This window comes from Metarhizium acridum (genome assembly GCF_019434415.1).
Source record: "Metarhizium acridum strain ARSEF 324 chromosome Unknown scaffold_1, whole genome shotgun sequence".
Lineage (NCBI taxonomy): Eukaryota > Fungi > Ascomycota > Sordariomycetes > Hypocreales > Clavicipitaceae > Metarhizium > Metarhizium acridum.
This window is the reverse complement of record NW_027094015.1, coordinates 432,522-453,678: the sequence shown is the minus strand read 5'-3', so window position 1 is coordinate 453,678 and position 21,157 is coordinate 432,522. Positions and strand designations below refer to the sequence as shown.

The 21,157-nt window shown below is 44.8% G+C and overlaps 8 protein-coding genes across 8 annotated transcripts; 7 read left to right on the top strand and 1 right to left on the bottom strand.

The window, feature by feature from the left end:
- Window positions 1–4,695: 4,695 nt before the first annotated feature.
- Window positions 4,696–6,682, bottom strand: J3458_000100 (uncharacterized protein). The gene has a single exon (XM_066115935.1). The coding sequence runs from the start codon at window positions 6,529–6,531 to the stop codon at window positions 5,731–5,733; it is 801 nt and encodes a 266-aa protein (XP_065977815.1). The 5' UTR covers window positions 6,532–6,682; the 3' UTR covers window positions 4,696–5,730.
- Window positions 6,683–7,453: 771 nt separating this feature from the next.
- Window positions 7,454–8,212, top strand: J3458_000099 (uncharacterized protein; the record flags this gene model as incomplete). Its single annotated transcript, XM_007808200.1, has 1 exon — window positions 7,454–8,212. One exon carries the CDS (start codon window positions 7,454–7,456, stop codon window positions 8,210–8,212), a length of 759 nt encoding a protein of 252 aa, XP_007806391.1.
- A 646-nt stretch (window positions 8,213–8,858) lies between these two features.
- Window positions 8,859–9,794, top strand: RRG9_1 (Required for respiratory growth protein 9 mitochondrial; the record flags this gene model as incomplete). The annotated part of the gene is made up of 1 exon (XM_007808201.2): window positions 8,859–9,794. The coding sequence occupies one exon, from the start codon at window positions 8,859–8,861 to the stop codon at window positions 9,792–9,794; it is 936 nt and encodes a 311-aa protein (XP_007806392.2).
- A 711-nt stretch (window positions 9,795–10,505) lies between these two features.
- On the top strand, window positions 10,506–11,656 carry J3458_000097 (uncharacterized protein; the record flags this gene model as incomplete). Its single annotated transcript, XM_007808202.2, has 2 exons — window positions 10,506–10,979; window positions 11,054–11,656. 2 exons carry the CDS (start codon window positions 10,506–10,508, stop codon window positions 11,654–11,656), a joined length of 1,077 nt encoding a protein of 358 aa, XP_007806393.1.
- Window positions 11,657–12,938: 1,282 nt separating this feature from the next.
- On the top strand, window positions 12,939–13,757 carry J3458_000096 (uncharacterized protein; the record flags this gene model as incomplete). Its single annotated transcript, XM_007808203.1, has 1 exon — window positions 12,939–13,757. One exon carries the CDS (start codon window positions 12,939–12,941, stop codon window positions 13,755–13,757), a length of 819 nt encoding a protein of 272 aa, XP_007806394.1.
- A 637-nt stretch (window positions 13,758–14,394) lies between these two features.
- J3458_000095 (uncharacterized protein) lies at window positions 14,395–15,856 on the top strand. Its single transcript, XM_066115934.1, has 2 exons — window positions 14,395–15,507; window positions 15,593–15,856. The coding sequence occupies exon 1, from the start codon at window positions 14,793–14,795 to the stop codon at window positions 15,126–15,128; it is 336 nt and encodes a 111-aa protein (XP_065977814.1). The 5' UTR covers window positions 14,395–14,792; the 3' UTR covers window positions 15,129–15,507; window positions 15,593–15,856.
- An 820-nt stretch (window positions 15,857–16,676) lies between these two features.
- Window positions 16,677–17,810, top strand: J3458_000094 (uncharacterized protein; the record flags this gene model as incomplete). Its single annotated transcript, XM_007808206.2, has 1 exon — window positions 16,677–17,810. The coding sequence occupies one exon, from the start codon at window positions 16,677–16,679 to the stop codon at window positions 17,808–17,810; it is 1,134 nt and encodes a 377-aa protein (XP_007806397.2).
- A 1,563-nt stretch (window positions 17,811–19,373) lies between these two features.
- Window positions 19,374–20,891, top strand: J3458_000093 (uncharacterized protein; the record flags this gene model as incomplete). The annotated part of the gene is made up of 3 exons (XM_066115933.1): window positions 19,374–19,497; window positions 19,557–19,768; window positions 19,836–20,891. The coding sequence occupies 3 exons, from the start codon at window positions 19,374–19,376 to the stop codon at window positions 20,889–20,891; spliced, it is 1,392 nt and encodes a 463-aa protein (XP_065977813.1).
- Window positions 20,892–21,157: the final 266 nt, after the last annotated feature.

Genomic DNA, 21,157 nt, shown 5'->3' with positions numbered 1-21,157 from the left:
TTATACTAAACACCTAAGAAATTAATATAACCTAGTAAGTTAAGCTAAATAAAATATAAATATAATAAATTATATTATATATTAAGAATAATAGCTACTTAAATAATTAAGAAATGAAAACGCATTTATTTAAGAAAGGTAAAACCTTCTTATATAATAAATAGTAGTATATTTCTAATACACTTTAAGAATAGCTTATTAAGAAAATACACGAGCACCTATTACACGAATATTAAGGTATAAGGAAAATAATTAATAAGCTAAAAAGATTATATAACTTCCTAGAAAGTAGAAAAATAATATAAGAAGTTATTAAGAAATGTAACACGTGTAATAAAGTAAAATTAGCGTAACACGTATTATACGAAGAATTATAACTAATATTACCACTTAAAAGAGTATAATAAACTATTATAATAAACTTTATTATTAAACTACTAAAGTTAAAAGAACCTATAATAAGAGTAGCTTATAATAGCATTTTAATTATTATAAATAAACTTATAAAATACGCCTATTATATTTTATATAAGGAATTAAGTAATACTAAGAACTTAGCGTATATATTCTTTAAAACAATTATTATATAATATAAATTACTAATAAAGCTTATATTAAATCGTAATAAATTATTTACCTTAAACTTTTAAAAATACCTTATAAAAACTATAAAGATTAAATAAAGCTTATTAATGGTATTTCACTTATAATTAAATAAATAAATAGAAATCTTAAATTAAATACTTAAATAATATCTATAAAGCTATATTAACTACTAATAAAATAATTAGGTAGAATAGCTATTATTAGTATAATAGGCTTATAATAGCTTTAAAATTAATAATATAAAGATATTATTATTTAAGGTAAATTACGGATTTAACCCTATTATTAAAATATATATAATATAAAATATAAACGCGCTAATAGCTATAACGTATATAGTAATAATAATAGAAATATAAAAACATTTATAATAGAAATAAATATTTTTATAAAACCAAATAAAATATTACGCGAATAAAAAGAGATTACTAGCGCTAATCCTAAAGAAGAAATATAAAGTATACCTTATTCGTAAAAATATTAAAATAAAATAACCTAATAATAAACTTAATTAAAAGAAGATTAAATTATTTTTTATTAAATAAAAATTCTTAAATACTAATTATAAACTATTATTATTAAATAAAATAAGAATCTATTCTATATTTTATATATTACTATTAAAGAAAGCACTAAATAAATTTATAATTGCTATAAATATTATAATAAAAGATACTAATAAATATAAAGTTAAATGAATACTTAAGTATAAGAAGATATAAAGAATTATTATTATCTCATTAAATAAAAGGGATATTTAAACTCTAAAAACACCTAGAAATTAACTAGAAACCTTATAAATTACTTAACGTTACTTAATTAGTTTTATTTCTAAGAAACGCATTCCAATTAATCTTCTAAGCACCGCCTAATAACTTAATATTAAACTTAATATTTAAGAAATAAATTAAAGTAAAATCTAGATTCTTAGAAGGAGTAAAAAGAACCCTTATAGTCTTTTAAAGCTGTTTTGCTTTCTTACGTTTTATACGCTTTAACTCTTTAACGTTATTAATATTACGCGTAATTACACGTATTATTTTCTTAAGCTATAATTTCTTTTATTTTTATAAGTAACGCATCTTAGCGCTCGCCTTTTTAGGTTCTTTCTTAGTAGCTTTTAATTTAAACTTAACTTTCTAATATTAAATACTAATATAATATAACTATTATAAGGTAAGAGAATTTATATTATAATAAGACCTATTTAAACGAATATACTTATAATAATAGGACGAGTCTACGTTAAACGCCTTATAATTTTAAAGGCCTTAATCTTAGTAAAAGAAATAAGCGAGTATATTAACTAGGTTCTTAATTATTAACTTAAGAAAAGCGTTTTACTCGTTTATTTTACGAGAAAGTTTACGGGATTAAACGGGAGGTCTTAAGATATAATTAATTAATATAATAATATATAAGAAGAATAAAGAAAGGGAAAATTACCTAAAAACCCTTAGCTAGCCTACTTTAATAGCCTTAAGAATAAGACTAATAAAGAAGGGGTATTATATTATAAACGTTACTATACGAGACGCGAAAAGCTAGGCCATACTAGTAAGGGTAGGTATAACTGCTAACTAATAAGAATATTAGGTTACGTAATAGCTTATTAGATTATGTAAATAATCTAATAAAACGGGATTATTAGAATTATTAGGCGATTTAAATAATCTAGGACTATAATAGAGAGATAAACGAGTACTTAAAAAGAGGGTATTTCTATAATTAGGTAGTTTAAATCTTTATTAATTAATTTAAGTAATAATCTTACTATTAAGAGTTATACTCTTAATAGCCTTATTATAATACTACTTAAAAGCTACTCTATAGTATTTAACCTAACTTACTTTCTAAGAAATAAACCTACTATGCCTTAGAACCTAAGCCACCGTTACAATAGGGGTACTTATAGTAACCTTTTACTTAATAGCTTTTTTCTTTTAGGTAGGCGTGAGTATCTTACCCTTAAAAGAGCTATTCTTTTATAGTTAAGTTAATACTATTATTAAACTAGAGTTAGTTAATTAATTAAAACGTACCTTAAGAGTAACGTTAAGTATAATTATTTTAAAAATAATAAGCTTTTATAAAATATTAATAGAAAAATATTAAGACTAGGTTAAAGTTAAGTAAACGTATAAAGTAAAATAGACTAATATATAATTAAAAATAATAAATAGAATAAGGGAGAGAGACGCTTAGCGTTAAGCTAATACTAGGTAAAAACCTACCTTAAATTAAAAAAAGCTTATAAGAGTTATAAGAGATAAGAAAAAGCCTAAAAAAATAACGTATATTAGCTAAATTTACCTGGGAAACACCTAAAAAATAAGCTAATATAAGTATAGCTTTAATAAGCTTATAAAGAGAGCTAAAAGCTATTATAAGGCTAGCTTAATATTAAAGGCTATAAAAAGAGGTTATACGTATGAAAATTAAGGGTTTAAAGAAGAAAGAAAGAAAGGAAAATTAATAGCTTAGTTTAAAGCTCTTATAAAGGCTATAATAGGCCTTAAATAGCTAATAATAGCTAGCTAAGCTTAGCTAGGTAGCTCTAAAAGTAAGGATAAAGTAAAGTTTATTATAATATACTAATTACACTAAAAATATCTAGGATATAGCGTTACGTTAGGCCTAAAATAGTGTAATATAATATAATACTTAAAGAAAACTAAGTAATAGCCTTAAACACTTAAATACTAGAATAGCTACTTAACTAGCGTATTAAAGCTAACCTAAACTTAGCTTAAACCTTTATTATATACGCTTTAATAAACCGCTATTAGAATAGCTAGCCTAATAGGCACCTTTAACTTATATAATTTAGGATACGCTTTATATAATTATAGATTATAGCGGGGTAGGGATAACCTAGAATAAAAGTGAGGGGGTTTTTCTTTTTATATAAAGGGTTTTCCCACTTAAACTACATGTAAAAGTATTAGAATAGCTATAATAGCTCTAGGGTACTTAAATAAATAAATATATATAATAATATATATAATATAAATAAAATAAAAAAAAGCTTATATAAATATTATATAACTTATAATTTATAAAATTTAAATTTTATAAATTTATAAATTATATTAAAAATATTTATATTTATTAAAATAAAATATATATCTTAAATAAGGTCTTATACTTATATAATAATAAAATAATTTAATAATCTTTATTATAATTATATATATTTATTACTTATACTTAAAAAGTTATATAAAAAATAAGCTTCTTTTTAAAATATAAAAATTTTAAATTTTAAATATATTAAATTAAAATAAATATATAAGAACACTTTAAAACCTTATTATTCTTTTTAAAGTAATATTTAATTAGTATAAGATTTTTAAAAAAATTATTATATATATATTAAAATTTTAAATTAATTATTAAATAATATAAGTATTTTAAGATTATATACTTTATTTAAAAACTTATAATTATAAAAGTATTTTAAATTAAAAAAAACTTTAATACTTATAATATTAATTTATTTAAAAAGATATATAAAATATAATTTATTTAATTTATTATTAATTTTTAAATTTTAAATTTTATAAATAAAAATAATTAATAATAAATTAAATAAATTAATAATACTTATAAGTATAATATATTATTACTCCTAATATAATTTATAATAAAATATCTTAAAAGTATTTAATTATATAATTTATTTAATTTAATATTAATATTATTAGATTTTTAAAAGCCTTAAGAGTGTCCTAGAGTTTTGTGGCTGTCCCGGAATTTTGTGGTCAACTAAGTGGCTAGCCCACTTAGTTGTCAACGGGTAGTTGAATAAAGCCCAGGGTTCATGTTGGCGGTGGTGATGAATCGTGACCAAAAGGAGGCACAGCATCAGCCACAATTAGATCCTAGGCGTTTTCCCATATCCCCGTCAGCTGGGATGATAGGTATCCTGCCTCTGGGCTGCCACCGCTTCTAGCGCCGATGTAAAATCCACAGGGCAACAACTGGACAGGGCAAGCTGATCAGAAGACAGTGCCGCTTTTATAAAGCCAACCACTACTTGGTGTCCCCGCCGGGACAGTGGGTGAAGGGCTTTGGCTAAATAGTTTCATCCATGGCATTAGCAGCAGCCGGCTGGGTCTCTATCATCTACGTCTTGTACGCCAAATGTCCCCATTGTACTTCGTATTATTGAACCGGCCGAGCAAAGACCTGAGTCGCTGATACGACAATGCCACGGTAATCTCACGATGCCTTTGCTTTGCTGCTTGGCAAGTTACTTCGTATAGTCGCTCTCACCCGCCACAGTCTCCATCACACTTTCTGTGTCCCGATGTTAAATATCACTAGTCTTCAGGGCCGCCTTTACCTAGCAGCTCAGGCCACGGTCTTCGGTTCTCTCCCGACAAACAAGCATCCCCAGCTCAGTCAAGGCTTTTCTGTTGCCAAGGCGGCCTATATCCGCAACACTACCTCGTCAATTAGGAGCCGTGACTCCTCTGCGATCATGAATCGACGCAAATAGGGCAGGTATCACTTCACGGCTGGCATCAGACTAGTCGTGAAGGGCATGGCGCATAAAAGTAGGTGCGTGCACCACGATCTGTATGTACGTACTCCCTTGGCTGCGGCTGGAAGAAGTCGTTGGCAGCTGGCGTCACCGCATCAGGCAACTCGACAGATTCTTGAGCCCCAGAGATGACCCAAGGTAACATTTGAAGGCCTGGGAAGTTGAATCTACACTCTCCCGGCCAAGTCGTGGGCGCATTTACATCAGCTTCTGGACCTGGTAGAAACCCACCCCCCCATGGGGGACATGCTTGAGTATAGAACCTCTGGGGGCAAACTCTGAAACGCAGGAGCTTTCGAAACCGTAGATCAGATTTCTAGTAATGTTCGAGTCACTTGTCGTCATGGGAAAGGGAGGGTGACAGGCATAAAGATCCTGGTCTCTTTCCTTGATAATGCTGGTGACCATGATATGCTGTAAATTTGTTGGAGCGGTTTGGTGTTTATGGTTAAGAATTCACGACGGGGGAGCCACGTACCCACAAGCGCGGTATTGGCATTTATGAGCCACCTGTGGTGAGATTTTATAATGTATTAATTGATGTCTGGTATGGAGTGTGCTGCTTCATCGTCAGGTTATATAGAGACTTGCATAATTGCCTCCGCGTATACATTAATGGTGCTTTTCTTTTCTTTCTTTTCTTCTTTTTTTTTCTCTTTTTTTTTCTCTTTTTTTTTTGCTGTTCTCCACGCGTCATCATTGCGTGGATAATTTCCTGGGATATCTGTAGTGTCATGAAATAGAACCCAATGTGATTCGATTTGGAATCCCGAAGTACCGGGACATTGAGAAGTGGTTATAAGCTGGCGAGCAAGTATATAACCTTGAACCCGGTCCTTTGTACGCTTCTGCAACTCAAGACTTATTAGAAGCTCGACTGTCGTAAAAGACAATGGCTTATTGTGCATTAAATGGGGCTTGCTTCTCTTCCTTGATTTGTCACATTGCGAAAGCGTTTGCAATACCGACCATTTCAGTCTGCAGGAAGCAGTGATACCGACTGCCTCGGGGTACCGAAGAAGATGCCACTGCCCACCTACTGCTTTCTGTAGCTTTCTAATGCAGGCCTTCGAATCTAGCTTTAGGGCTGCAACATACGGTGTATTGCATGTGCGTCGGCACCTCGATCCCAGGAGAGCGGCACGAAACAACCATGGCGCTGGGAGTTCCATGCTCAAGACGAAACCCATCACTTCATGGTTTCGGCTCGCTAGATTTTTTTCTTTCTTTTGCATCTTGCTCCCAACCGGCATGGCATTATGGCATCCTTGGGTGTCCGACTGATCTGATGATGCTTTTGCTGTCTCGGGCCAAGAGCACAGCCCTGCGTCTATGGGGATAAGGCGCAGTTCGTCAGCTGTCTTCGTCCCTGACATGGCTGCATAGTACTACCTACCTAGGTAGTACCTAGTAGGCTTGCTGAGTACAAGCAAGGTAAGACATCTGACTGTGCAGGGAGCTTGGAAGCCTTCCAGCGTTACTCGTAAGTTTGTACCCGAATTGGGGGGCTCGGCGTGGTGACCCGAGTGGCAAAGGCGGCGATGCAGCTAGCATTGTTTGCGGCCTCCGTTGGGTACTTTGGAGCGGACAGGCGTGTTCGCAGGATGAAAAGTTTCTGCAGCACAGCCCGGTAGTACGACACGGTTGAGGTTGTACCGCCACCATCGCCGTGCCCGCCGGGTTGTTGGCGTGGTTCGACAGCCCGTCGCTCCTTCCACTTCGACTAGTTTCCCCTCGCAGGCGGCCGCAGCCACCGCGCTTGCCACTTTGCTTCAGCTTTGTAATGTCAATTTCCACCAGACGCCGTCCGTCCCTCGTCCCTGCCGCCGCACTCCAGCACCCAAAGCACCCTGGAAACTTGCCAAGAAAGCTGCACACGGTGACACACCAGGGATCCACTCTCACGCGCTATGTCTACTGCCACTTTGGGGCTGGGCCTGTGGGTCTCCGTCACATTTCTTTGCATCACCTGGTACTTCAATGTCGTCCCCTCCCGCCTCTGGATTGTCCACTTCCCCACGTCAAAACCAACCTTGGGACATTCTTTCTACGGCGTCTTCCTCCTTTGTCCTCGACCAATCTGGCCTCTCTTGTGGTCATCAACTATTTCTAACCTCCATAAGAATACTTTGAAAACTTACCTTGCCGTCCAGCGGGAACGTCGCCATACGCTATCACGCGATATACAACATTAATACGTTACTGCCTTCCGACATCATACTCTTGCCACTACATTCGGCATATCTGGGCTTGACCGCTACAACAACTCACAAACCACAAACCACATCTGCACGCATAATGGATGTTACCCCTCGCCTTTCACGGTCGTCTTCATCGGCCTCGCGCAAATCCGGCCTCACCCTGGACCTCTCCAACTTGCCTCCTTTGACGCAACCCACGCCGCCATCAAATACCCTCCTCTTTACCGGCCTCAACAACACAGATATCTTCCGACCAGACAACTTGGAGCGAATCCGAGGACTGGTTGCTAAGATAGCACCTATCCACGCCTTTGCGCCGCTCAAGTCGTTCCGTCGCATTGTCATTTCCTTCTTCGATATCGATTCCTCCATCGCTGTCCGTCAGGTTTGGGATGGCGAAGCTATCCTTGGCGATCGCTGCAGAGTCTACTTTGGACAGCAGACGAACATCGAGGCCAAGGACGAGCATCTAGCTCTCCCTGATGCCGGGAAGTTGTTCTTCATCTCACCGCCACCCAGCCCTCCACATGGCTGGGAGCTCCGCCTGGAAGACGCTCCGAACAAGCAGGTGCACGCCGAAGACCTAGCTGAAGCATTGTCTAAACTGCACAACACTCGCCCAGGACCGGAGTCCCCTATCAGCCCCGTGGACGGACCTGCTGCTAGTGGGAGCACTAGAAGCCGTAGCTCGACCCTTATTTACCGTCCGGAGGAGAATGGGTGCAGCCCAGACCTGCCTGCCGTCTTTGTTGAAGACATGACGGAAGAGCCTGAACCCATAAGCCCTATCGACAGTTGCCGACCTATAATGGCACATACCGCCCGGCCCCCAGTTGAGCTGATGCACGATGCGTAACGTTCCTGGGATTCTTTTTTCTTTTTGTTTAAAAGGGGAACAATGCATCAGAAGCGAAAACCGAAAGCATAGGCGTAATTGGGGGACAGGTTCATGGCGCATTCAAATCGAGGTCTTTTAGGGAGCACCCGAAATTTTGGGACCACGGCATTGGGATTGCACGAAAAATAGGAAGTGCAACATGGTTATCGATTGTTGTCTTTGCTCTAGAACCGGACGTGGGTTATTGACACGGAGAATTCTAGAGTTGTATAGTATGCAGCTATTTGGCGAGGATTCAATACAAGTCCTGTTGGAATTTTCTGTTGCAGTGCTTTGCAGCGTAGAATGCATAAAAAATATTGCCTTGCGCAGCTATTTAATTAGTCGATGAGTGTAACTTCCGGTTTTGGATTATTTGTCACTTGAATCCCTCTGCTTTGTTTGTTGTAGGTTACCTGAAGCTTGAGGGCCTGAGGTTCGCCGCATCAAGTCCAAGACTTTGCGCCGACGATGCAGACCCACCAGATCCCTGCCACTCATTCGCGTGCCCCGTCTCCAAATTAGTCCCGGTCCGCCCAACTTTTCTTTGCAACGTCCAACATCTCCAATCATACAAAGGGGTTCGACACGGGCACCCGTGCAGACCAGAACCCTTTGGGCAACGATGAAATGTCCATGCCGCGCAGCGCCTTGGAAAATATTCGTGCAGAGCTTGGCGCAAGTCCATAACCTTCAGGTCTCGACCAGGACAGCACGACCATGGCGTCCTGTGCCGGTGCCCCGGTTTGTTTCGAGTCAAAGTCGTGGGCTTACCGCTTCATCCTACTGGAGACAAGAAACTAGTCGGTTGGCCGTCGCAGCGGAAGATGCGGTTGACAAGAGGGAAAATGTGACGGGTACGGCGGAGCCGGCGCCGGCGGCTGAGGCAAAGCCTCTACGAGAGAACCGAACGAGGGACAAGAAGATGGAGAATGAAGCTCAATCTTCAAAGCAATCCAAACCTCGAACAAACGAGAAGTCTTCACCTCCATCGTCACCACCGAAGCGCAGGCCCAACAAAGCCAAACCTCACGACCCATCTCCCGACTCGAACATTGCCCAGCCCAAGACCCCCGAATGGCAGAGCCAAAAAGCAGCCCTCAAGGAAAAATTCCCCCAGGGTTGGAAGCCTCGGAAACGCCTGTCTCCTGATGCTCTGGCGGGCATACGGGCACTCAACGCGCAGTTCCCGGACACCTATACGACGCGGGCGCTGGCGGACAAGTTTGAGGTGTCGGCGGAGTCGATTCGGCGGATTCTCAAGAGCAAATGGACACCATCGGCGGAGGAAGAGCAGGAGAGGCAGGAGAGGTGGTTTAGGAGAGGCATGCAGGTGTGGGAGCGCAAGGCGGCGGTTGGGGTGAAGCCGCCGCGGAAGTGGAGGAGGGAGGGGATTGTGCGGGATAGCTCGTGGCATGAGAGGAGGAAGGAAGCGGCGAGGCGGGAGAGGGAATGGGAGGAGGAGGAGAGGGAGGCTGAGAGGGCGAGGAGGAATTACGGTGCGAGGAGTGTTGGTGGTGAGGATGAGGGTCGGAGCGAAGCCGGCAGTGGGAGGGGGTAGATGCGGCCATGGTGTTGTACGATATTAAACTCTCTCTAGGTAACTGGATACCGGATATCTTTGTTTCGCGACATCATGGGGTTTGTAACTGATTATACTGTGGTTCATCATCTTGTATGTGCGCTATGTGAGGGCATGGCAATATGATGATGAAGTTCTCGGGGAATATACGGTTTCTACAATCTATGTCAAAGACAAGCTACTTTGTGTATCATTTAGCATAGATTGTTTCAATCAGTTGGCAAACCAACGTGAAGTTATGTCTATACTGCCACGGCATTCCCCAACATGGTGCGAACAGTTGATGTTCCAAGACTCGGCCATTGATTGGCTGGCTGTCCGTGACGTCCTTGAGCTCCTCCACCTGCAGAACTCTCAACCTCTGTAACATTGAAGGCAGTCGATGTCCCGCCCCTGATGCGAAGCGCCGCCCAGGGCTAGCTCCAGAAACCAGGGGCTCGTTGGCGGCCAACTTGGTGCTTCACATGCTGCCAGAATTGTTTCAAATGTTCCACCACACGCCCAGTCTCATCATCGCCATGGTCCAGCTTGCCCAACTTTTCTTCTCTCGACTACGTTAATTCTTGGTCCCTTTCCTTCAATTCATTCCCGTCAAGGCTCTCCTGGCGCTTTCTACGCACGCCAGTTTTTCACCTTGCCTCGTCCCACCATTCTTTCTCGTCTGCCTCTGCCGTCGTCATCAGCCTCAGCATGTCTTCAAGGAACTATCCGCGCCCTCCTCAGCGTGACTCCTGGTTCGCCCCTCTATCCATCGACCTCATCGTCAAGGTCCTCAATGTGACCTTCCTGCACCCTTTTGTCTGCTGGATGATCCCGCTGTGCTTCCGGGCGCAGACCGTCCGGTGGGAAGCTCCCCGCATGATTGCATCCATAGCGTGGGCGACCTTCATCACGCTGTGTTGGATGGCAGGCGTGATCAACCAGCGCATTGCGTATGGACTGCCGAGAGAGGTTGATTTGGGCGAGGAGGTGATTGTGATTACGGGCGGTGCGAGCGGACTGGGCATGTTGGTCGCCGAGGTGTATGGCATGAGGGGCGCAAGCGTCGCCGTGTTGGATGTGAACGAGATGGAGAATGGGGAGGCGCAGGGCGTCACCTATTACAAGTGTGATGTCGGCGACAAGGCGCAGGTGAAGAAGGTTTCCGACGAGATTGAGAGAGACGTGAGTGTTTATCCCTGTGAACAAACGTGAAGATGACCCGAGGCCCTGACTGACGATGCATCATTCATACATAGCTCGGAACGCCGACTGTGCTCATCAACAACGCCGCCGTCGTCATTGGCAAGTCCCTCCTCAATCTGACCTTGGACGAAATCGACTCCAGCCTGTCCACCAACCTCCTCGGCCCATTTTATTGCCTCAAGACCTTCCTCCCGGCCATCATCCGTGGGGGTCGCGGCGGCACCATTGTCAACATTTCCTCCGTCATTGGCCACCTTGGCGCTGCGCAGTTGACAGATTACGCTGCTGCCAAAGCTGGTCTGACGGCCATGCACCGCTCTCTGACTGCCGAGTTGCGCGAGACGCACCCTGAGATTCGAACCGTGCTCATTACCCCCGGACAGTTGAGCACGCCTCTATTCTATGGAGTCCAGACGCCGAATAGCTTCTTTGCCCCAGTTGTGGAGCCCGTCGATGTCGCCAAGGAGATCATCGGGGCCATTGATAATGGCAGGGGTGCGACAGTAGGCATGCCGCTTTACGCCCGGTGGGTGGACTGGTATAATGTTTTGCCCGCCGGAGTGCAGGTTCTTGCGAGATGGGTGGCAGGTGTGGATAGGGGAATGAGGACGTTTATTGGGAGGCAGGGGCTAAGCGATGGGTTGAAAAAGAGGTAGGGGAGGCTTTGTGATAGGCGCTGGACGCTGTTATGAAGATGATGTATTTGCATGATGCATGTCTGGGCTTCGGGCCGCTGCGATGAGCGAACACGCAAGGGAGTTGAATAATATGCCGATACATTTACAGGGGAACATTGAGTGAAGAACTAATTTCAGCCTTTGTGGAAGGCACCATGTTTCTCAAGTCTGGTATGGAGAGATATTCCGTGAACACCTTGAATGGATAGGAGAATTGACCAAGAACAGAGGAGCATTACCGGCATCATCTTCGGCAGGCTTTCAAGCCACCACATGGATTGCACGATTGAACCTACACTCTACGGATACATGCGTACCAGAGAGATTTAACTCGACTGGCGCTTTAGAAAAGGCACGATGCAGGATTTTAGCTCCCAACAAGACGCGGAGGCGTCGAGTGAGATACCATGTAGAGGTCAAAGTATGGACAGCATATCATGGCCATTTCTCTTGTCGAGTCTTAGTTCAACTGGTCTTTAACTCGACAAAACGAGACAGTCCAGTTCGGCGCAACTCTACTTTCACCTTTTCCCTATAACATTCGGACCGTTGGCTAACGTGGCACAAGGACCGCACGTTAGCATATGCATATTACGGATATGGTTCATTAAACATACACTAGTGCGAACTATCAACAGCCCCCCCTGAGGATCTGAAGAATCCATACACACGACGGGTCCAGCCAAGCGACACGGGCGAAGAGGCAGCAACACAACACCGGTCTTGCTAGCCATCTACTAAGGACGTGAGCCTTGGAGCAGACCGTGGGTTTCAGACCCTGACAGTCGCCTTCTGAATACGGTCAAGTTGTCACTCCGGGACAAATATGTTGTCCGCAGCTGTTGAAATGTCGCAGGACTTGTGAGACGACTGGGCAACGACGTGCTTCCATGACGGGATGATGCACGGCAAAAATGAGAAAAGGAGGACAAACAACTATCTCATACTGCGTTCTTGTCCGCCTGCCGCTATGTTGCAATAAGATTTCCACCAAATTATAGCGGAAACGCCACGCTGGTTTAGACGGCTCGTTGAAAGTCTTGTCACTCCAGATGTACTAGACCTGGCAGACTATATAAGAAGGTCTGATTTCCTCTGTCTGCCATGAACAGGATTTCCTCGTCTTATCTCAACCACGTCTGCTCGTTCTACCACTCCTACCACTCCTACCACTCCTACTCGCTTTACTACTTCTACTCATCCTGCTCATACACACCATACTCTGCCACACATATCAGACCAACCACCCCATCCCTTCATCATGAAGTTCTCCATGCTGGCGACCATCTTGGCCACCAGCGGCCTTGCCACGGCCTCGCCCACGCCCACGCGCCGCTCAAAGAAAATCATCGGCGGCACCAACGCCACCATCGACCAGTTCCCATACCAAGCGTCGATCCAGCGCCGGGTTCACTCCTTCGACTGCCAGTTCAACGTTCACACGTGCGGCGGCGTCATCATCGCACCGAACAAGATCCTCACAGCCGCCCACTGCGTCTCGGGCGACGACGACGGCTCGGACCGCACGCAGTTCGTCGTCCGCGCCGGCAGCACCGACTGGACCCGCGGCGGCCAGCTCGTCGGCGTCAACGGCATCACGATTCACCCTGGCTACAAGCCGAGCGGGGACCACGGCAACGACCTCGCCGTGCTCACTCTCAAACGCAACCTCACGCTCGGAGACAAGGTCGCAATCGCGGACCTGGCTGATGCCGAGGAACGCATGCCTGCGGCCGGTGCCGACGTCGTCGTCGCCGGCTGGGGCCAAACGCAGGCCGGCAAGGGGCAACCGTCCGTCTTGCTGCGGTCTCTGACGACAAAGGTCGTGCGCAGGTGGGTGTGCGAGTTCAAGTTTCTGCGGTACGGAGGCATCGGGACCAAGGACTTTTGCGCCGGAGACGGGGGCGAGTTCGAGAACACCTGGGCCGGGGATAGCGGTGGCGCCTTGTTTGAAATCAGCACCAAGAAGGTGGTTGGTATTGTGTCGTTTGGTCTTGACGCTCCCAAGAAGGGGTACCCTACCGTCTTTACAAGCATTGCTGGCTACCGAGAGTACATCACTAGGGCCGCTGCTGTGTAGGTTTTGGATTGGGGTTGGAGAGAGGGGGCCCCGGATGTCGGCAGTGGTTGGATCTTGGCTCAGACTTTGTGTCGTTTCTCTTCCATCTTCTTTTTCATTTGTTTCTTTTTATTCTCTCTTGGTGGGAAGATGTGTGAGGACCTACCTTTGAGGCCCTGCTTGCGGAAGACCCGGTATTTGGATTTGTCAAATTCGGCGAGAAAATGACTGCCAGGCGTCTTGCTCGCTCGGAATATTCGATTCCTGCGACCTGTATCCATTGGTGCAAGAGGTTCTCGTCGGCTGCTCATGCCTCCAATCTGGAGTCAACAACGCCATATCTTTAGCGTATACAGTCGGAGGAAAAGGCACATCACCGTACGTCCCCGGAATATAGTCTTAGCTTAAGTGCTTAGTAGTAATTGGCCTAGGAAGGCACTATTCTGTTTTTTGAACACATTGTGTTATTGTAGGCTGTGAGATGCTAGCAATCATGTACAAGATCAAAAAGTATCCCATTACGCTGGTGTAGTAAATAGTATCAACGTGTGCCTGCCGATGGACATGCATCTTGCCAGAGACTGCAACCTGTCATTGGGAACTACTCAACAAAGGAACTAATCTTAATTTACGTCTCAGAGGCCACAGAGGGTATCAAGGGAGTTTCAAATTTCACAATAACTTAGTAAATCGCTTAGGCCAACTACGTCTTGAGTACGCGACCCGCTCCTATTCAAGCAACCCAAGATAAGCGCAAATATCCTCCCTTACACTAGAATACCATACCCCAAAACAAAGGAAATGTTTCTTGATGAGGTTCTAAATCCTACCCATCTCGTCGTCACCAGCTTGCCATCCCTGTCGCGTGTTCAGCATCGTTACAAGGGGTCCCTACTAGTAAGATAAGCATTGTTCCCCGCTGAACATAACGGCAAAGAGATTGATCAAACTCTTACCACATTGCGGACCTGAAGCCAATCATCACAATAGCCAATTTGCTCCACGAAATCTGTCTTCAGCACCGTCATCATCACAGTCATTCACAGTCATCACACCATGTCGAAAGATATACCCCCACAACTGAGCGCCAGTCTGCGCATCGTGGAGCTCGAAGACCAGGTCAAAGGTCTCATGGAGACGGTGATTCAACTTCACGAAATGTACGGGCTTGAGGCAATAAATATTCCCAAGCCCGACAAGTATGTCAAAAAAGGGGGATATACAGTGACCGAGCTGCAGCAGCGATATGCGCGTCGACCGGCACCCTCGGCGACACCAGTGACGACGACAGCAACACAAGAAACTACAGTTCTGTCGGAACCGCCAAAGCCAAAGCCAAAACCAGGAACAGACAAGGAATCGAAACCATCGCCTTCGTGGCGTAGTGGTTAAACGCTATGGAGCCCTGCCTTGGCCCAGCAGGGAGCCGGTTCGAACCCGGCCGAAGGCACCCCCAATTTTTCGGCTTGGTCACCCGAAAAAAAGGGGTTAACCCGTGCCTGGGCACGTGAGTTCCAGGGGTGGAATTAAGCCAAGCCCACCTTAAAAATTGGCTAGCAGGCCCAGAGCTCTAGGGCAGGGGAAAATTAAGCCGGCACGTATCCCCTCTGGTGTGTTAAGGCTCCAGTGGGGTTACGAGCTCCATAATGCATATGCTAATAGCGGGTGACCTTAGGGCGACCCGTTAATCGCGCTAGAATTATATTAAGTTAAATGTAGTGATTTATAAAATACTATCTTTTAGTAACACTTATAATCACTTAATATTATAGTAAGTAAACGTACCTTTTTAAACTTAGCTTCTTATTAGATATTTATTCTTATAAATACTTACTTAGAGCCTTAACACACTAAAGGGGATTATAGCTATAATATAATACACCGTAAAAAAATCAAGATAATAGGTTAAGAATAGGCGAAAGCGAATAATTAGTACTTATAACCTATACGAGAAGGAATACGCCTTATATTATAACGTGGTATAAAGCGGGGAAGGCTTTACGAATGCAAGTAGGTTTTTCTTCCCCTAAGGGTTTTCCTACTTAAAATACGGGTTAATATACTAGAATAGCTTTAAAAAAAAAGCTTTAACGTACTTAAATAAATAAATAAATTAAAACTATTAGTTACCGTAATAAATGTGCTAAGTTTACCACAGTACATTTACTCACCTTTAAACGCGGCGTCTTCTGAGATTCGACTGTTGGCTTTAGACACAGCTGGCCCTCCGGATGGTCCCATAATCTGTAGGCTGATAGTCACCAGCTTAGATGACGCCCCCGAGTCCCCCCCAATGTTCAAATCGTCGCCAATTGAGTGCTTTACCCCGTTGTCGTACTGCTGGGGAACGGCGTCTTTCACGGAACAGATCGTTGTGGATGGACATTCGTTTTCTGTTACGCCTTCTTTGTACAATGCCCTGCGACACTTTCGCAAGGCCGTTCCACCACCTGTGGATCCCTTCAAGAGATTTCAGGGTAACAAAGCTGAATCGTACTGGTGGATTGATGCCATTTGCGTCAACCAAAATGACATGGCCGAAAGAAGTAGTCAAGTTGGTCTTATGACTCGTCTATACAGGGTTGCCCACATGGTACATGTGTGGCTTGGAGATGAGTATGATAATAGTACGTAAGCCACGAAGCTCATTAGGGACTTGGCTTATATTCCAGAAACGCCGGAAGACATTGAGTCTTGGAACTACATTCCAAAGAAAGCGGGACAGACTCACCGACCGGATGGACCTGGACGGCCCATGGTAAAGCTGCCGTTCACGATACCGCTTTATTGTCAGATCAAGAGAAACTGGAGAATTATGCAGCGATTATGAGATTCTACCAACGCCCGTGGTTTTCTCGAGTTTGGATAAGACAGGAAATAGCACTTCCCAGCGACGTGATATTCCATTGTGGTGCCGAGACGTGTAATTGGAAGGATGTCATGCGGACTGCCGATATGCTAACGTATTTGGCTGACGAGTACCACATGCCGGCTCTACAGCATGATGGACTACGGGACACCCACTCCTTCGGTTCTTGCTTTCGCAAGGCCCTGGAATTGTATGAGCTCCGCGAGGAGATAAGTCGCCGCGGAGGCTCATACGGCGAGCTACAAGCGCTGGCGTTGAAGTGGAGAGATTGCCTGGCCACCGATCCACGAGACAAAGTATTCGCCATGTTGCCGCTTACGAATCCTGATGAAACCGATGTGCAAGCAGACTATGCCAAGGACAAACAGGAAGTGTATAGAGACACAACCTTGAGTCTTCTGAGGAAAAATCTGGATTATCTGTCGGGCTGTCAGAATCCCGCTCGATCGAACGGGTTTCCGTCGTGGGTTCCTGACTTGGAAGTACCTTCAAGACCTCTGTTGACAGAAACGAATTATGGCCATGATAAGAGTCTCGTGAACCTCTGGGGAAACCCGCCAGACGATGTGGCAAAGTTTGAATATGTCCCTAATGAGGCTCGACTCAATATCCATGGTGTCATATTTGATGAGGTCAAAGTCATCAACGAGGACGACTACATTGAAGCCGAGTCGTCCAATCAGGATGTGCGCACTATATCAGAGCGATGGCGGATATTCTATGAGTCTCACCGAGACGCTCTATTCGAAGAGTGGGAGGAACAAGGGAGCTGGGATGCAAGAGACGAGTGCTTCAGAATGTTTGATGTTCCCTTCAATGACAGCGAATGGCAATTTCATGTTTTGGGAAATAGCGATGGGGACACATATCGAAAGGGCGGTGACCGGGATGGCGTGCGTTTCAAGCGATGGGACAATGATAATGTAGACCATGATCCTACGTTAAAGAGAGTCAAGAGGCTTCTGCCATCGGATGGTACTCCCTTTTCTGATATTCTGGGCCGAGAGGATGAATACTTTGCACATCTAAGACCGCTGGCAATTGGCCGTAGAATGTTTTTCTCATCGAGGGGAGCTATTGGACTGATTCCGATCGAGGCCAGAACGGGAGATGAGGTCTGCTTCTTTGACGGGCGCGGTTGTCCCTTTGTAATCCGAAGGGCTGGAAACGAAACCTGGGTGATTGTTGGACAAGCCTGTGAGTGAGCATCGTTGTGACATATCTGGTAGCTGATGAACTGACGTTTGCAACAGACTACTTTGGAAGAATCGCGTTATACGAGGCGAGCAAGAAACCGAAGAAGTCGATAATTCGAATCGTGTAGGGAACAATGCTGGCGATGAGATGCAGGCGAATATCTAGTTTTCTGTTCGAGCTATGCAATTTGGCTCTGTTGCAGGCGATCTGTTGCAGGCGAGTGAGTGGATAATATGACAGCAGCTCTACAATGGCAATCCACGGAGACGTACTCCGTATTTAGTATGCTGTGCGCGTTAGAATCGCGATGTTGGAAATGGAGTAGTGAATCAGAGGTTAAAATTCCCAAGCAGTTGCTGGACTGAATGCTCCCTGATAAGACACAAACACAAGGGTTATTCGAGCTTGGATAGAAGTGATTGAGTGACGATGCAAACGGCTGAAAAAGGTGTGTGGATGCGACTGATGAATGATCCTTCATTTCCCTTCCATTTTACTCCGTAATTTAGGAGTCTAATAGTAAGGATGACGTTAGGCTGAGTGCTTCTGGCGAATACGGGCTTTGCACCTGCTGCCAAGGCTGACAGCGTAGCACCTACCTAGTACGGAGTAGGTACCGGGTTAGCTCTTACTTTTCCTGCTGCAATCGAGTTGCAAAGAAATTCGGAAGGAGACGCCGGGTTACCCGAAACGAGGCAACACAAACACGAGTGCCAGATAGACCAAACCAAAGCTCTCCATCTGATCTTGGTTTGATGATTGGAGTACCAATTGATTGTTGTGTCGACCGGCAAGGGGCCACAATCCACTGGCTTGCCCGCAGCATTGACCTCTTTAATCTTGGAGATTCTCCAGGGATGGACAGCCAACTTTGATATCGATGGTCTTGCGGAACAAACAAGAGCGCCATGAAAACCTCCAGGGTCTGTTGGCACATTCTTCTGGAGGCCTGTTAGGTTAGGGATTTGAACGGCTGGCCAACCGAACTGCTCCTCCTGGCTCAAGCCCCCTGTCTGGGGAAGATCCATGCATGTGGTGACGTTTTCTTGTGAGCAGCCGGTGGCAGCAGCCTTGGATCGGGGCGATTGTACTCGTTTTTAGATGTCGTCACAGCCAACATGCGCTGGCCGCGATTGCGGGTTCTTGCCGTAGCTATCGTTGTTCTTTCCGGATCGCCGTGATCGCGGCTACCCGTCTTGCCGGCCTTGGTTGTCTGCGTCGCCTCGTTGGTTCGACTTTTCTGTTGCCAGTGACCGTGTGTTTCTCTCTCTTTTCCAAACCTCGCACAACGGAACCGAGTGCTTGTCTCACCCGAGATTGCTCTGTGTGCTTTTGGGACCAAGGACGCATTGCACGACGCTCGCCCATTCGTGTTGGATTTCGCTTATAGTTGCTAACCTGTGAGACTTGGTTGTCGAGACCTTTTTTGGGCTTCTGCTTCTCTCATCACAATCAAGAAGCGACTTGGACCAAACTGGCTTTTCTTTGCTTCACCCTCAGACGAGCAGCCTCGACCTCTTTAACACCTCCATTCGAATGGGCGCGAGCTTTGCGGCTCAGACAGGTACACAATGCATCCTGCAGCCCTCTGGACGGCCATGTTCGGCCTGGGTGCGTCAGTTGCTGCTCTCGATCCTATCGATGCCTACGGAAACAAGTTTTTCACCAGAAATGGAACGCAGTTCTTTATCAAGGGCGAGTTATGTGACAGGAGAGCTATAGTCACTTTCTGTTGTACTAATGCTGTTGACCAGGCGTTGCTTACCAACTTGTGCCTGATGATCCGCTCATAGATACGGAACAATGCGAACGAGACTTTTCTCTCATGAAAGAATTGGGTGTCAACACAATCCGAGTCTACCATGTGGATGCCAAGGCTAAGCACGATGGCTGCATGAAGGCATTGGATGACGCTGGAATCTATCTCCTGGTTGACATGGATACCTTTGACACATACATTGAGGCCGTGAGTTACTCCCATAGAATTGGCGGCAGTGACGGCGTTTGCATCTCCATGTCTGACAGTCTTGTAGAAGGATCTCTACTGGAACTCCACTCAGTATGAAAGGTATTCACAAGTTATGGACGCCTTCCATAGCTACGACAATGTTCTAGGCTTCTTTGTTGGCAACGAGAATATTGCAAAGAAGGACGATTCTCCAGCAGCTCCGTTCCTCAAGGCCGCTGCTCGTGATATGAAGGTCTACCGGGAAAACAAGGGTTATCGCAACATCCCCATCGGCTACTCGGCCGCGGATATTGTGCAACTTCGCCCAATGCTGCAAGACTTTCTCACCTGCGGAGGAAATTCATCTGAAATTGTCGACTTCTTCGCTCTCAACTCGTATTCTTGGTGCGACCCCAGCACGTTCGAAGCGTCTAGCTACGACAAGCTACAAGAATACGCCAAGAATTTCCCCGTTCCAATCTTTTTTAGTGAAACAGGTTGCAATGTTCCCGGCCCCCGAAAGTGGGATGATCAGGATGCCATCTTTACCAAGCCCATGGTTGATGACTGGAGCGGTGCCATCATTTACGAGTGGATTGAGGAACAAAACCACTACGGCCTCATTTCATACGGTCCCAAGGGCGACGCTTCCCAGCCGGGCGAGAACGTTTTTGACGGCTTCACTCGCAAAGGCACTCCGACCCCAATCAGTCCTGACTTTGACAACCTCAAGACCAAATGGGCCAGTATGCACCCTACTGGCGTGGTGAAGAAAGACTACGATCCCAAGCAAGTGTCGACTCGATCTTGCCCAACTTCAACTGCAGACGGATGGTGGCAGGTGAATGGAAATGTGAAGCTGCCAACGCTCGGCGAGACCTTGACTGGCACCTTTACCAGCCAAGCCAGTGCCTCAGCAAGCCCATCAGATAAGCCGAAGCCCACCAGCACCAGCAGCAGCAACCATGGCCAGGGTGGTGGCAGCGGCAGCGGCAGCAGTGGTAGTGACAATGACGGTGACAGAAATGGTAGTGGCGGCAGCAAGAAGGACGAGGACAATGCTGCTTCTCCTGACAGACACATCACTGCCGCTGGCGCTAGCATTGCGGCCGTTGTGCTGGTCCTCGCGCTCGCATTGTAAGGCAAAGTTACCTTGCGGAAAGCTTGCATTCCTTAGTGAATCTTGCCCTGACTCAGTTCATGTTGCAATGGTTTTGTTGCCCCTAGAATTGCACTTTTGCTGGCAAGCGCTGTGGTGGCGAGATTTCTTGGTACATATATATTATGTCTGTGTCCACACATAAGTCTTGTTGAGTGACATGTATGTACCTCATGGATGTTGAAGAGTTGCATGTACGAGACATTATAGATAGCGAAATTTGATGATGAATTGGCGACTCAACTCGG

Bases quoted from the DNA above. Each gene is read 5' to 3' on its own strand.
- J3458_000100 (XM_066115935.1), bottom strand. From the start codon at position 6,531: ATGTCAGGGACGAAGACAGCTGACGAACTGCGCCTTATCCCCATAGAC.
- J3458_000095 (XM_066115934.1), top strand. From the start codon at position 14,793: ATGTCGAAAGATATACCCCCACAACTGAGCGCCAGTCTGCGCATCGTG.